The following is a 15271-nucleotide window of genomic DNA, read 5'->3' as shown; positions in this document are numbered from 1 at the left end:
TAAATAAAAATGGCTTCTTGTGTTTTTGAGATACATTAATTTATTTTTCCAGCAAATAGCTCTAGTAATTGCATTTGAATTTGGCTGTTTATTGGAATTTATTTATTAACTCAAGATACCCTAACTAATGGGCCAGAGAGGCAACCAAGAAACATTTTGGGAATGGAGAGCTACAGGATTGTCAAACTTTATCATGAGTAATCCATGGGCTAGCCCATCTATATGTAGAAAATTAAAAAAAAAAAAACAACTAATATTTCATGTTTTTATCGATACCATCTTTATTAATGAAACTAGCTGTTCATTTTCCTGAGCCTATATTAGAGCCTTGGTCAAATTAATTTTTGTCTACTAGTTTCAGATTAGTGTTTTCAAGCTTCCATTGAGCTTTTATAATTTTAATGGATTTATTGAATCTTGACAGTAGTAACTATATCTTAATTGCCTTTGCTTCAGTTACTTCTAAAGTTTGCTAATAAAAGGATGAAGTTATTATTAGGCTTATTTTTTCATGCCAGTTTTATCATTGAAACATGTATAGGCAGAATATACTTCACATGAGAGTACAAATAATTGAAAATAGCTTTTAAGCAAGTTGGATGTGCTGCTTCAGCTATTTCAATCCATAAAGAAGTAAAAGCAACACTATAAAATAGACTTGTAAATTTGGTGCTGTCACTGATTATTTGCTGTTAAAATATAATAAAAATAGAAGCTATTAAAAATTATTGTTTTAACATTGCATATTTCATCAGTAATTATGATTTATTTTTGTTTTGGACAACAAGTGTTAGGTTGTGGGGTAATCAGTTATTCTAGATCAAGCATATTCAAGGATTATATTGTAATATTTTGTGTTTCTTATTTGGAATAATCAGATAGTTACTTTATTGTGGTACAAACATTAATTTGTTTTTAACCTTTATAGAAGGAAAAGATTTCATTTGCCAATGGAGTTGCTCTTTTTATTGAAAAAGACCATTTTTTTCATTTGCACATTATGTGAAAGTTGGTTTTGAGTGTAGAATAAGGCATCTTCTGCATCCCCTTCAATTTAAAAAATTACACATTTTGATTGCTTGTATTGCTTTTTTAAGTGAGGAAATGAAAACTCTCTTGAACCCTGAATATCTGGAACATGATGCCTAGTAAGTACAAAACTTTTTGGTTTTTTTTTTTTTTTTTTTTTAGTCTTTTGTACCACCCTTACTTTAATGAAGGTTTAAATTAGCATTATATGATTTTTCTAATTTTTAGTGCAATGTTCTCACAACTTATGGAAACTGCTGAACCTTGGTTTTCTACTTTTGAGCATGATGGTCAAAAGGTAAATTTTATAATACATCTCTTTTGAATATATTTGGTGGAACAAATGATTTCAGTAATGACATGTAATCAGAGAATAAAAGGCATTATTATTGCTTTAACAAAAAAAGGAATAAGAAAATATCTATGAAAGAGATTAAAGTGGAGGTCTAAACCATACAGCAAATTATATTGGCAGATATACAAAGACTATATTAAAGAATTTATATAATTAAATTAGAAATTTTCCTTTAGATATGTTTGCATATTATCCATGAAGTGTAACTTATTACTTATGAAATTGTTATGAACTTTAACAGATGAGTACCTCTACCTGTATGATCCATTGTTATCCAGGTGAGCTAATGGACCCATTGTTACTGAAGTGCATAGATAAAATCAATAGCAAATAGATTATTTTATTTTCATGAATGCATCGCTATTGAACTCACACATTTAGCATCAATACCCCTCTTACTTTCACTTATCCTTATATTTTACCAATATTTTAATTGTGATACAATTTCACATACCATAAAATACACCTTTTGAAAATGTATAGCTTAGTTATTGTCACAAGGTTATACAAACGTCACCACTATCTAATTCCAGAACATTTTCATCATCCCAAAAGGAAAGTCCATATCCATTAGCGGTCATTCCCCATACCCTCCTCCCTACAGCCCCTGGAAATACTATTCTACTTCCTGTATCTATGGATTTGCCTAGTCTAGAAATTTCATGTAAGTAGAATCTGATAATATGTAGTCCTTTGTGTCTGACTTATTTCACTTAGCATAATGTCTTCAAGGTTTATCTATGTTTTACCATGTATCAGTACTTCATCCATTTTATAGCTAATATTTCATTGTATGAGGATACACCATATTTTTTTTTTCATCAGTTTGTCAGTTGATGGACGTTTGAATTATTTCCACTTTTTGGCTACTATCTTGTGTATAAGATTTTGGGGGAATATTTGTTTCCATTTCTCTTGGTATGTATCTAGGAGAGGAATTGCTGGATTAACTAATTTTTAACAAACATATATGCTAATTTAGTGGTCATTGTGATATTTTCATTGTTACTACATGATATTGGAAAAATTGCAGATTATTCTGGCAAGGCATATTGTTAAAAGTATTTGGCAAGTTATTTCCAATATAGTTAATTTCCTATATATTGGTATAAGTGATTGCATTCTGGTTAGAAACTGTATATCACTGACACTTCATTCTACCTCTTAAAAAATGAAATGGGTACCTCATGCTATTTATACCTTTAGCCTAGGTCAGAGATTGGCAAACCACCTCCTACAGGCCAAATCTGGTCCATGCCCCCACCCCCCCAGTTTTATTGAGGTCTGTTCACCCACCACACAAACCATCCAAAATACACAATCACTGGCCTTAGTGCTAATCAGATGAGCTTCATTCATATCTCTAATTGAAGTCTGATCTCTTCTTCAGCTTCTTCAACAGTTGCTGTGTGGAGTATTGCTGACTTTGAGAGCTGCAGGACTCTAATTCTGAGTCTTAGGTGTCACACAGGAATCTGGAGTGCCAGGGAAATACCAGATTATACTCACAGAGCACAACATATCAGAATTTAGAAATAACAATTAAAACTCAGGAATAAATATGACTGCTGTAAGATTTACAATCTAGGCCCTAATTTTCTTATAAGCATTTTCTAAATGAGACCAAAGAATATTTGTTCTTTTGTTTTTGGCTTATTTCGCTTAACTTAACGTCCTCCAGGTTCATTCATCTTGTTGTATACCTCCCGACTTCACTCTTTTCTGTAGCAACACCATGCTTTATCATAGGTATACACCATAGTTCACTCTTCTGCTCATCAGTAGACAGAGCCTTCGACTGCCTCCACCAATGGCAATCATGAATTATGCTGCCATAAAAATCAGTTTGCACATGTCTAATTATATCCCTTTTTTTCATTTCTTCTGAGAATATTCCTAGTAACAAAATTGCATGATCGTATGACAACCCCATATCTAGCCTCCTGTGGATCCACCACACTGCCCTCCAGAGGGGCTGCATCTTTCTACATCCCTACGAACATTGAATAGATGTACCTCTCTCGCCACATCTTTTCCAGCACTTGTATCTTTTTGTTTGTTAGTGTGTTTGTTTGTTTATGGAATCTGCAGATTATATTGGGATATATTCACATACTATATATTCTGTCGATACAAGGTCTCACAGTATCCTCACTTAGTTATGCAATCATTTTCACTCTCAATTTTAAACAATTTTCACTGCTTCAAAGAAAAAAACTAATAGGCACACACAAAAAAAGAAAACTCAAAACACCTCATATCCCTTATCCCGTCTAATTATTTACGCCTAGTATTGGTGTGCTACTAGTTAGGTATTACTGTTAAATATAGTCTGTAGCAGGTAAGAAATAATTTTACCCTATGTACCACTCTATTATTAGCTCTTTGCACAAGTGTCATACATTTGTAGTAGTTCATACATGAACTTATTTATATTTGTAGTGTTAATCAGTGAGATACATGACTTTAAACAATCCCTTTCAATCAAATTCACCTACAATTCAGCACCATTACTTATAATCTCAGTAGTGAGCTACCGTCACCTCTATCCATTCCCAGACTTTTAAGTTCAACCTCATTAAAAGTTCTGTAGATATTAGGTAACCACTCCCACTTCTCTAACTTCTGTCTATCTCTAGGTCCTCTGAAGTTTACATTTTAAGGTGCTGAGTTTGTATTTTCTGGTTGATTTGTATTAGTGACATCATATGATATCTGTCCTTTTGTGTCTGACTTATTTCACTCAGCATTATGTCCTCAAGGTTCGTCTGTGTTGTCACATGCTTCAGGACTTCATTCCTTCTTATTCTGCAAAATAGTCCATTATATTTATATACCACATTTTATTTATTCACTCATCTGTTGATGGACGCTTGGATTATTTCAATCTTTTCACAATTGTGCGTAATGTCACTATGAATATTGGTTTGCAAATGTCTGTCTGTGTCACTCTTTTCAGATCTTCAGGGTATATACCGAGTAGCAGAATTGCCATGTCATAGGGCAATTTGATATTTCGTTTTCTGAGTAACTGCCAAACTGTCTTCTACAGAGGCTGTATCATTTTACATTCCCAACAGCTGTGAATAAGTGTTCCAATTTTTCCACATCCTCTCCAACACTCATATTTTCCTGTGAGTTTTATAGCGGCCATTCTTGTAGGTGTGAGATGATATCTCATTGTGATTTTGTTTTGCATTTCCCTAATAGCTAAAGAAGATGAACATCTTTTCATATGCTCTTTAGTTATTTGTATTTCCTCTTTGGAAAAAGTGTGTATTCATATTTTTCTCATTTTATAGTTGGGTTGTTTCTGTTTTTATTGTTGAATTGTCAGATTTCTTTATATATACTGGGTGTCAAACCCTTATCAGATATGTGATTTCCAAATATTCTCTCCCATTGAGTTGGATGCCTCTTCACCTTTTTAACAAAGTCCTCTGAAACACAGAAGTTTTTCAGTCTTGAGGAGTTCTTATTTATCTATTTTTTCTTTCATTTCTTGTGCTTTGGTTTTAACGTCTAAGAAGCTACCTCTTATCACTAGGTCTTGAAGATGCTTCCCTGTATTTTCTTCTAGGAGTTTTATGGTACTAGCTCTTATATTTAGGTCTTTGATCCAATTTGAGTTACTTTTTTGTATGTGTAGGATATAAGGTAAGGGTCCTCTTTCATTGTTTTGGGTATTGATATCCAGTTTTCCCAGCCCCACTTATTGAAGAGACTGTTCTATCCAAGATCAGTGGATTTGGGGGCCTTGTCAAAAATCAATTGACCATAAATCTGTGGTTCTATTTCCCAACTCTTAATTTGTTTCCATTGGTCAATATGTCTATCTTTGTGTCAATACCATGCTGTTTTGACCACTGTGGCTTTGTAATAAGATTTAAAAGCAGGAAGTGTAAGTCCTCCCATTTTGTTCTTCTTTCTTAGGGTGTTTTTGGCTATTCGAGGCCCCTTTCCATACCAATAAATCTGATAACTAATACTTCCAAGTCTGCAAATTATATTGTTGTAATGTTTATTGGTATTGCGATGAATCTGTAAATCAGTTGGGTAGAATTGACATCTTGGCAACATTTAGCCTCCCTATCCATGAGCACGGAATTCCTTTCCACCTATTTAGGTCTTCTTTGATGTCTTTTAGCAATGTTTTGTAGTTTTCCATGTACAGGTCTCTTACATCCTTGGTTAAATTTATTTCTAGATACTTGATTCTTTTAGTTGCTATTGTGAATGGAATTTTTTTCTTAATTGCCCCCTGAGTTAGGTAATTATTAGGGTATAGAAACTCTACTGATTTTTGCCCATTAATCTTTTATCCTGCTGTTTTGCTGAATTTGTTTATTATCTCAGGTAGCTTTGTCATAGATTTCTTGGGATTTTCCAAGTATAGGATCATGTCGCCTGCAAATAATGAGAGTTTTACTTCTTCTTTTCCAATTTGTATGTCTTTTATTTCTTGTTCTTGCCTAATTGCTCTAGCTAGACCTTCTGGCACAAAGTTGAATAACAGTGATGACAGTAGGCATCCTTGTCTCATTCCTGATCTTAGGGGAAGGCCTTTAGTCTCGCAATACTGGGTACGATGCTGGCTGTGGGTTTCTCATATATGCCCTTTATCATATTGAGGAAGTTTCCTTCTATTCCTACTTTTTAAAGTGTTTTTATCAGAAATGGTGCTGAATTTTGTCAAGTGCCTTTTCAGCATCAGTCACTGTGTTGAAGCACCTTTGCATGCCTGGAATAAACCCCACTTAGTCATAGTGTATAATTCTTTCAATGTGCCATGGGATTTCATTTGCCAGTATTTTGTTGAGAATTTTTGCATCTGTATTCATTAGGGAGATTGGTCTGTAGTTTTCCTTTCTTGTAATATCTTTATCAGGTTTTGGTATTTGAGTTATGTTAGCTTCAAAGAGTGAGTTAGATAGTGTTCTTTTTCTTCAATTTTTTGGAAGAGTTTGAGCAGGAATGGGGTTAGTTCTTTTTGGAACGTTGGGTAAAATTCCCCTGTGAACCCATCTGGCCCTGGGCTTTTCTTTGTTGGAAAGTTTTTTTTTTTTTTTTTTTTTTTTAATCTTCATTTTATTGAGATATATTCATATACCACGCAGTCATACAAAACAAATCGTACTTTCGATTGTTCACAGTACCATTACATAGTTGTACATTCATCACCCAAATCAATCCCTGACACCTTCATTAGCACACACACAAGAATAACAAGAATAATAATTAGAGTGAAAAAGAGCAATTGAAGTAAAAAAGAACACTGGGTACCTTTGTTTGTTTCCTTCCCCTATTTTTCTACTCATCCATCCATAAACTAGACAAAGTGGAGTGTGGTCCTCATGGCTTTCCCAATCCCCTTGTCACCCCTCATAAGCTACATTTTTATACAACTGTCTTCGAGATTCATGGGTTCTGGGTTATAGTTTGATAGTTTCAGGTATCCACCACCAGCTACCCCAATTCTTTAGAACCTAAAAAGGGTTGTCTAAAGTGTGCGTAAGAGTGCCCACCAGAGTGACCTCTCGGCTCCTTTTGGATTCTCTCTGCCACTGAAGCTTATTTCATTTCCTTTCACATCCCCCTTTTGGTCAACAAGATGTTCTCCGTCCCACGATGCCAGGTCTACATTCCTCCCCGGGAGTCATATTCCACGTTGCCAGGGAGATTCACTCCCCTGGGTGTCTGATCCCACGTAGGGGGGAGGGCAGTGATTTCACCTTTCAAGTTGGCTTAGCTAGAGAGACAGGGCCACATCTGAGCAACAAAGAGGCATTCGGGAGGAGGCTCTTAGGCACAACCATAGGGAGGCCTAGCCTCTCCTTTGCAGCAACCGTCTTCCCAAGGGTAAAACCTGTGGTAGAGGGCTCAACCCATCAAACCACCAGTCCCCTATGTCTGTGGTCATGTTAGCAACCATGGAGGTGGGGTAGGCGAATACCCCTGCATTCTCCACAGGCTCCTCAAGGGGGCATTGCATCTTTTTTTTTCCTTGTTTTTTTTTTTTTTTTTTTTTTTTTTAACTTTCCCTTCTTTTTTAAATCAACTGTATGAAAAAAAAGTTAAAAAGAAAACAAACATACAATAAAAGAACATTTTAAAGAGACCATAACAAGGGAGTAAGAAAAAGACAACTAACCTAAGATAACTGCTTAACTTCCAACATGTTCCTACTTTACCCCAAGAAAGTTACCTAATATAGCAACATTTCTGTGAACTTGCTCCTACTATATCCATCAGAAATTAACAGACCATATTCATTCCTGGGCATCCCCAGAACATTAAATAGCTTATCTGTTCTTCTTGGATTATTGTTCCCCCTTCCTTAATTGCTCTCTATTGCTAGTTCCCCTACATTCTACATTATAAGCCATTTGTTTTATATTTTTCAAAGTTCACATTAGTGGTAGCATATAATATTTCTCTTTTTGTGCCTCGCTTATTTCGCTTAGCATTATGTCTTCAAGGTTCATCCATGTTGTCATATGTTTCACGAGATCGTTCCTTCTTACTGCCGCGTAGTATTCCATCGTGTGTATATACCACATTTTATTTATCCACTCATCTGTTGAAGGACATTTGGGTTGTTTCCATCTTTTGGCAATTGTGAATAATGCTGCTATGAACATTGGCGTGCAGATATCTGTTCGTGTCACTGCTTTCCGATCTTCCGGGTATATACCGAGAAGTGCAATCGCTCGGTCGAATGGTAACTCTATATCTAGTTTTCTAAGGAACTGCCAGACTGACTTCCACAGTGGCTGAACCATTATACAGTCCCACCAACAGTGAATAAGAGTTCCAATTTCTCTACATCCCCTCCAGCATTTGTAGTTTCCTGTTTGTTTAATGGCAGCCATTCTAACCGGTGTTAGATGGTATCTCATTGTGGTCTTAATTTGCATCTCTCTAATAGCTAGTGAAGCTGAACATTTTTTCATGTGTTTCTTGGCCATTTGTATTTCCTCTTCAGGGAACTGTCTTTTCATATCTTTTGCCCATTTTATAATTGGGCCGACTGTACTATTGTCATTGAGTTGTAGGATTTCTTTATATATGCAAGATATCAGTCTTTTGTCAGATACATGGTTTCCAAAAATTTTTTCCCATTGAGTTGGCTGCCTCTTTCTCTTTTTGAGAAATTCCTTTCAGGTGCAGAAACTTCTAAGCTTGAGGAGTTCCCATTTATCTATTTTCTCTTTTGTTGCTTGTGCTTTGGGTGTAAAGTCTAGGAAGTGGCCGCCTAATACAAGGTCTTGAAGATGTTTTCCTACATTATCTTCTAGGAGTTTTATGGTACTTTCTTTTATATTGAGATCTTTGGTCCATTTTGAGTGAATTTTTGTGTAGGGGGTGAGGTAGGGGTCCTCTTTCATTCTTTTGGATATGGATATCCAACTCTCCCAGCCCCATTTGTTGAAAAGACCATTATGGCTCAGTTCGGTGACTTTGGGGGCCTTATCAAAGATCAGTCGGCCATAGATCTGAGGGTCTATCTCCGAATTCTCAATTCGATTCCATTGATCTATATGTCTATCTTTGTGCCAGTACCATGCTGTTTTGGCAACTGTGGCTTTATAATAAGCTTCAAAGTCAGGGAGTGTAAGTCCTCCCACTTCGTTTTTCTTTCTTAGAGTGTCTTTAGCAATTCGAGGCATCTTCCCTTTCCAAATAAATTTGATAACTAGCTTTTCCAAGTCTGCAAAGTAGGTTGTTGGAATTTTGATTGGGATTGCATTGAATCTGTAGATGAGTTTGGGTAGAATTGACATCTTAATGACATTTAGTCTTCCTATCCATGAACATGGAATATTTTTCCATTTTTAAGGTCCCCTTCTATTTCTTTTAGTAGAGTTATGTAGTTTTCTTTGTATAGGTCTTTTACATCTTTGGTTAAGTTTATTCCTAGGTACTTGATTTTTTTAGTTGCTATTGAAAATGGTATCTTTTTCTTGAGTGTCTCTTCAGTTTGTTCATTTCTAGCATATGGAAACATTACTGACTTATGTGCATTAACCTTGTATCCCGCTACTTTGCTAAATTTGTTTATTAGCTCTAGTAGCTGTATCGTCGATTTCTCAGGGTTTTCTAGATATAAGATCATATCATCTGCAAACAATGACAGTTTTACTTCTTCTTTTCCAATTTGGATGCCTTTTATTTCTTTGTCTTGCCGGATTGCCCTGGCTAGCACTTCCAGCACAATGTTGAATAACAGTGGTGACAGCGGGCATCCTTGTCTTGTTCCTGATCTTAGAGGGAAGGCTTTCAGTCTCTCACCATTGAGTACTCTGCTGGCTGTGGGTTTTTCATATATGCTCTTTAACATGTTGAGGAAGTTTCCTTCAATTCCTACCTTTTGAAGTGTTTTTATCAAAAAGGGATGTTGGATTTTGTCAAATGCTTTTTCAGCATCTATTGAGATGATCAATTGATTTTTCCCTTTTGACTTGTTAATGTGTTGTAATACATTGATTGATTTTGTTATGTTGAACCATCCTTGCATGCCTGGAATAAACCCCACTTGGTCATGGTGTATGATTTTTTTAATGTGTCTTTGGATTCGATTTGCAAGTATTTTGTTGAGGATTTTTGCATCTATATTCATTAGGGAGATTGGCCGGTAGTTTTCCTTTTTTGTAACATCTTTGCCTGGTTTTGGTATTAGATTGATGTTAGCTTCATAAAATGAGTTAGGTAGTGTTCCATTTTCTTCAATGTTTTGAAAGAGTTTGAGTAAGATTGGTGTCAGTTCTTTCTGGAAAGTTTGGTAGAATTCCCCTGTGAAGCCATCTGGCCCTGGGCATTTATTTGTGGGAAGATTTTTGATGACTGATTGGATCTCTTTGCTTGTGATGGGTTGATTGAGGTCTTCTATTTCTTCTCTGGTCAGTCTAGGTTGTTCATATGTTTCCAGGAAATTGTCCATTTCCTCTACATTATCCAGTTTGTTGCCATGCAGTTGTTCATAGTATCCTCTTATAATTTTTTTAATTTCTTCAGGATCTGCAGTTATGTCACCTTTTTCATTCATTATTTTGTTTATATGGGTCTTCTCTCTTTTTGATTTTGTCAGTCTAGCTAGGGGCTTGTCAATCTTGTTGATCTTCTCAAAGAACCAACTTTTGGTGATATTTCTCCTCTCTATTGTTTTTTTGTTCTCTATGTCATTTATTTCTGCTTTAATCCTTGTTATTTCTTTTCTTCTACTTGGTTTAGGATTGGTTTGCTGTTCCTTTTCTAGCTTCTTCAGTTGATCCATTAGTTCTTTGATTTTGGCTCTTTCTTCCTTTTTAATATATGCGTTTAGTGCTATAAATTTCCCCCTTAGCACTGCTTTTGCTGCATCCCATAGGTTTTGGTATGTTGTGTTCTCATTTTCATTCGTCTCTATATATTTAGCAATTTCTCTTGCTATTTCTTCATTAACCCACTGATTGTTTAGGAGTGTGTTGTTTAACCTCCAGGTATTTGTGAATTTTCTAAGTCTCTGATGGTTATTGGCTTCTAATTGTATTCCATTGTGGTCAGAGAATGTGCTTTGAATAATTTCGAACTTTTTAAATTTATTGAGGCTTGTTGTATGTCCCAGCATATGATCTATTCTGGAGAAAGTTCCATGAGCACTTGAAAAGTATGTGTATCCTGGTGATTTGGGATGTAATGTCCTGTATATGTCTGTTAAATCTAATTCATTTATCAGATTGTTTAGGTTTTCAATTTCCTTATTGGTCTTCTGTCTGGTTGATCTATCTATAGGAGAGAGTTATGTGTTGAAGTCTCCCACAATTATTGTGGAAACATCAATTGCTTCCTTTAGTTTTGCCAGTGTTTCTCTCATGTATTTTGTGGCACCTTGGTTGGATGCATAGACATTTATGATTGTTATTTCTTCTTGCTGAATTGCCCCTTTTATTAGTACGTAGTGGCCTTCTTTGTCTCTCAAAACTTCCCTGCATTTGAAGTCTATTTTATCTGAGATTAATATTGCTACACCTGCTTTCTTTTGGCTGTAGCTTGCATGAAATATTTTTTTCCATCCTTTCACTTTCAGTTTCTTTGTGTCCCTGTGTCTAAGATGAGTCTCTTGTATGCAACATATTGATGGTTCATTTTTTTTGATCCATTCTGTGAATCTATATCTTTTAATTGGGGAGTTTAATCCATTTACATTCAACGTTATAACCGTGAAGGCATTTCTTGAAACAGCCATCTTATCCTTTGGTTTATGTTTGTCATATTTTTCCCCTCTGTCTATTAATATCCTTTATTGTACCCATACCGAATCTCTTTAGTACTGAACCTTTCTCCAAGTCTCTCTATCCTGTCTTTGTTTCTCTGTCTGTAGGGCTCCCTTGAGTATCTCCAGTAGGGCAGGTCTCTTGTTAGCAAATTCTCTCAGCATTTGTTTGTCTGTGAAAAATTTAAGCTCTCCCTCAAATTTGAAGGAGAGCTTTGCTGGATAAAGTATTCTTGGCTGGAAATTTTTCTCACTCAGAGTTTTAAATATATCGTGCCACTGCCTTCTTGCCTCCATGGTGGCTGCTGAGTAGTCACTACTTAGTCTTATGCTGTTTCCTTTGTATGTGGTGAATTGCTTTTCTCTTGCTGCTTTCAGAACTTGCTCCTTCTCTTCTCTGTTTGATAGTGTGATCAGTATATGTCGCGGAGTGTGTTTATTTGGATTTATTCTATTTGGAGTTCGCTGAGCATTTATGATTTGTGTATTTATGTTGTTTAGAAGATTTGGGAAGTTTTCCCCAACAATTTCTTTGAATACTCTTCCTAGACCTTTACCCTTTTCTTCCCCTTCTGGGACACCAATGAGTCTTATATTTGGACGTTTCATATTATCTATCATATCCCTGAGGTCCATTTCGATTTTTTCAATTTTTTTCCCCATTCTGTCTTTTATGCTTTCATTTTCCATTCTGTCATCTTCCAGGTCACTGATTCGTTGTTCAACTTCCTCTAGTCTTGTACTATGAGTGTCCAGAATCTTTTTAATTTGGTCAACAGTTTCTTTAATTTCCATAAGATCATCCATTTTTCTATTTAGTCTTGCAATGTCTTCTTTATGCTCTTCTAGGGTCTTCTTGATTTCCTTTATCTCCCGTACTATGGTCTCATTGTTCATCTTTAGTTCTTTGAGTAGCTGCTCTAGGTGCTGTGTCTCTTCTGGTCTTTTCATTTGGGTGCTTGGGCTTGGGTTATCCATATCATCTGGTTTTTTCATATGCTTTATAATTTTCTGTTTTTTTTGGCCTCGTGGCATTTGCTGAACTTGATAGGGTTCTTTTAGGATTTGTAGACCAATTGAAGTCCTTATCTCTAATTTATCAGATCTACAGCTTCGTGGAGTACACTTTCTCTAACTAACCAGCAGGTGGCGTCCACGACCCACCTGTTCTCCACAAGCCAGTTCTCCCCTGCTTAGCCTTTTTGGTGAGTGGGGGAGTGAGTCTTGTGGGGTCCAATTGGTGTACCAAGCTTGCGTGTGTAGTTGGTGTTGCCTGCCCTGTATATGGGGCGTGTTTCTGGGCAGTCAGGGAGGGGGGGTTGGCTCTAACAATCAAATCTCCCTGGTGATCCTAGAGTTTTAAAGCTGCTGCAATAGTCTAATCCTTCAGTTCCGTCCTGCCACAGTTTGTCTCTGCCACTGACCCACAAGTCCTTGGTATTGGCGTATGGCTCCTGAGACTTGCAAGTGGGCCCCTCTTCCAGGCTGTGCACCCCGGGTCCTCTGTTGAGGGATGACTGTGCTATGTCACAGGTGAGTGCCGTCCCCCCAGGGCTGTTCTGGGCTGCTGGGCTGTGTAGGGTGGCTCCCAGTCTGCTGAAATGATGGCTGAATGGGGCTTTGTTAATTCACACTGCTCTACCTTCCCAACTCTGGGACAATCAGCTGAGGTTGCAGGGAAGGCTAATGTCCATGCCCAGTTTTGTGGTGTGTGCCTGTTATTCGAAGCACTTCCGTCACACTGGGTTGTCTGGGGCAGTTCTGGGCTATGGGGCTGGCGATGGGCAGGAGTGTTTCCTGTCCACCAGGATGATGGCTGTGAGCGGACACCCCCCTTTTCTTGGGAAGTTGTGGTGTTTAGTGAATTTTCTCAGCCACTGGATTATTGCATTTTGTCTCAGAGCTCTCCTAGTTCTGCTCTTGACTTGACCTGCCCAAATAGCAAGTCTTTGAAGCTTTCTGTATTGGGCTTATTAGAGTAATTGTTTTAGAAAAAGAAAAAAGGTTTAAAAAAAAAAAAAAACGGGCCCTCCTCAGAGATCTAATGGGTTATTGAAATGCTAAGAGACAAAGCAACCAGGGCCATTAAGGAAAGGTCCACAGGGCAGAGAGATCAGCTTTTCTTCGGGATTTGCATATGCGCCTCAGGGCCCTTCCCTTTTCTGTGTTCACCAGAACTCCAAAAATCCTCCGCTTTTATTTTGGAGTTTTTCGTGTTGTTTTTTTTCTATGCCTGTCTCCTCTCTGCTGGGCTGGCTGCTCTCAGATTCTCTGGTGTCTGGTCTCAGTCTATCTATGGTTGGAGTTTGAATCAGTAGAATGAGTTTCCGATAAGGGCTGCCACTGCAGTTCTCCCTTCTCCTTCCCGGAGCTGACAGCCCCTCCTCCCATGGGACTGAGCCTGGTAGGGAGGGGCGCAGGTCCCCTGGCCGCAAAAACTTACAGATTTCGCTGATCTCAGCAGTTCCACGTTTTCATGAGTGTTGTATGAAGTATGCCCAAAGACAGATTGCTCTGTGGTGTCCAGTCCACGCAGTTCCTGGCTTTCTTCCTACTTTCCTGGAGGAGTAACTAAAACATACAGCTCACCAGTCTGCCATCTTGCCCCGCCTCTCTGTTGGAAAGTTTTTGATGACCGAATCTCTTTATTTGTCATTGGTTGGTTAAGGTCTTCTATTTCTTTTGTAGTCAGTATAGGTTCGCTTCAGTTTGCTAAAGCTGCTGGAATGCAGTATACCAGAAATGGGTTGGCTTTTTCAATGGGGATTCATTAGTTGCAAATTTACAGTTCTAAGGCCATGAAAATGTCTAAATTAAAGCATCATGATGTAGGTACCATCTCTGAAGAAAAGCCAATAGCATCCGTGGTTCCTCTGTCACATAGGAAGGCACATGGCGATGTCTGATGGTCCTTCTTCTCTGAGTTCTTGTTTAAAAATGGCTTTCTCCTGGGGCATTTTCTTTCTGAGCATCTCTGAACTCTCTGTTTCATCTGTCTTTTATCCTTCATAGAGGACTCCAGCAAGAGAATTAGGAACCACCATGAATGGGCTGGGTTACATCTCCATGGAAAAAACCTATCAAAAGTCTCCACCAACAATAGAAGGAACAAGATTGGATTAAAAAGACAGGCTTTTCTGGGGTATAGCAGATTCAAACCTGTACAAGGTGGTTTGAGTGTTTCTAAAAAATTGTCCATTTCATCTAAGTTGTCTAGTATGTTTGCATACAGTTGTTCATAGTACCCTCTTATGGTTTTTTTTATTTTTGAGGGGTCTGTGGTGATGACCCCTCTCATTTCTGATTTTGTTTATTTGTATCTTCTCTCTTTTTTACTTTGTCACTATTACTAGGAGTTTGTCAGTTTTGTTGCTCTTCTCAAAGAGCTAGCTTTTGCTTTTATTGATTCTCTCTCTTGTTTTTCTGTTCTCCATTTCATTTATTTCTGCTTTGATTTTTGTTATTTCTTTTCTTCTACTTTCCTTAAGGTTAGTTTGCTGTTCTTTCTCTAGCTTCTTCAGTTGTTCAGTCTTTGGTTTAAACTCTTTCTTCCTTTTTAATGTAAACAATTAGAGCTATAAATTTCCCTCCACTGCTTCCCAGAAGTTTTGATATGTTGTACTCTCATTTTCATT

The 15271-nt window shown here is 37.2% G+C and overlaps 1 protein-coding gene across 4 annotated transcripts in view; it reads left to right on the top strand.

Annotated features, from left to right (window-relative positions):
* TBC1D5 (TBC1 domain family member 5) overlaps positions 1–15271 on the top strand; it is a 739731-nt gene that overhangs the window by 435173 nt on the left and 289287 nt on the right. For all 4 annotated transcript variants that reach the window (XM_037845606.1, XM_037845577.1, XM_037845586.1 and 1 more), the window contains 2 exons: positions 1098–1148; positions 1258–1327. In XM_037845606.1, coding sequence (XP_037701534.1) covers positions 1098–1148; positions 1258–1327 — 121 coding nt within the window. The remainder of the gene's footprint in view (positions 1–1097; positions 1149–1257; positions 1328–15271) is intronic.

This window comes from Choloepus didactylus, chromosome 1, assembly GCF_015220235.1.
Source record: "Choloepus didactylus isolate mChoDid1 chromosome 1, mChoDid1.pri, whole genome shotgun sequence".
NCBI classification, from domain to species: domain Eukaryota; kingdom Metazoa; phylum Chordata; class Mammalia; order Pilosa; family Megalonychidae; genus Choloepus; species Choloepus didactylus.
This window is presented reverse-complemented; position numbering and strand designations above follow the sequence as displayed.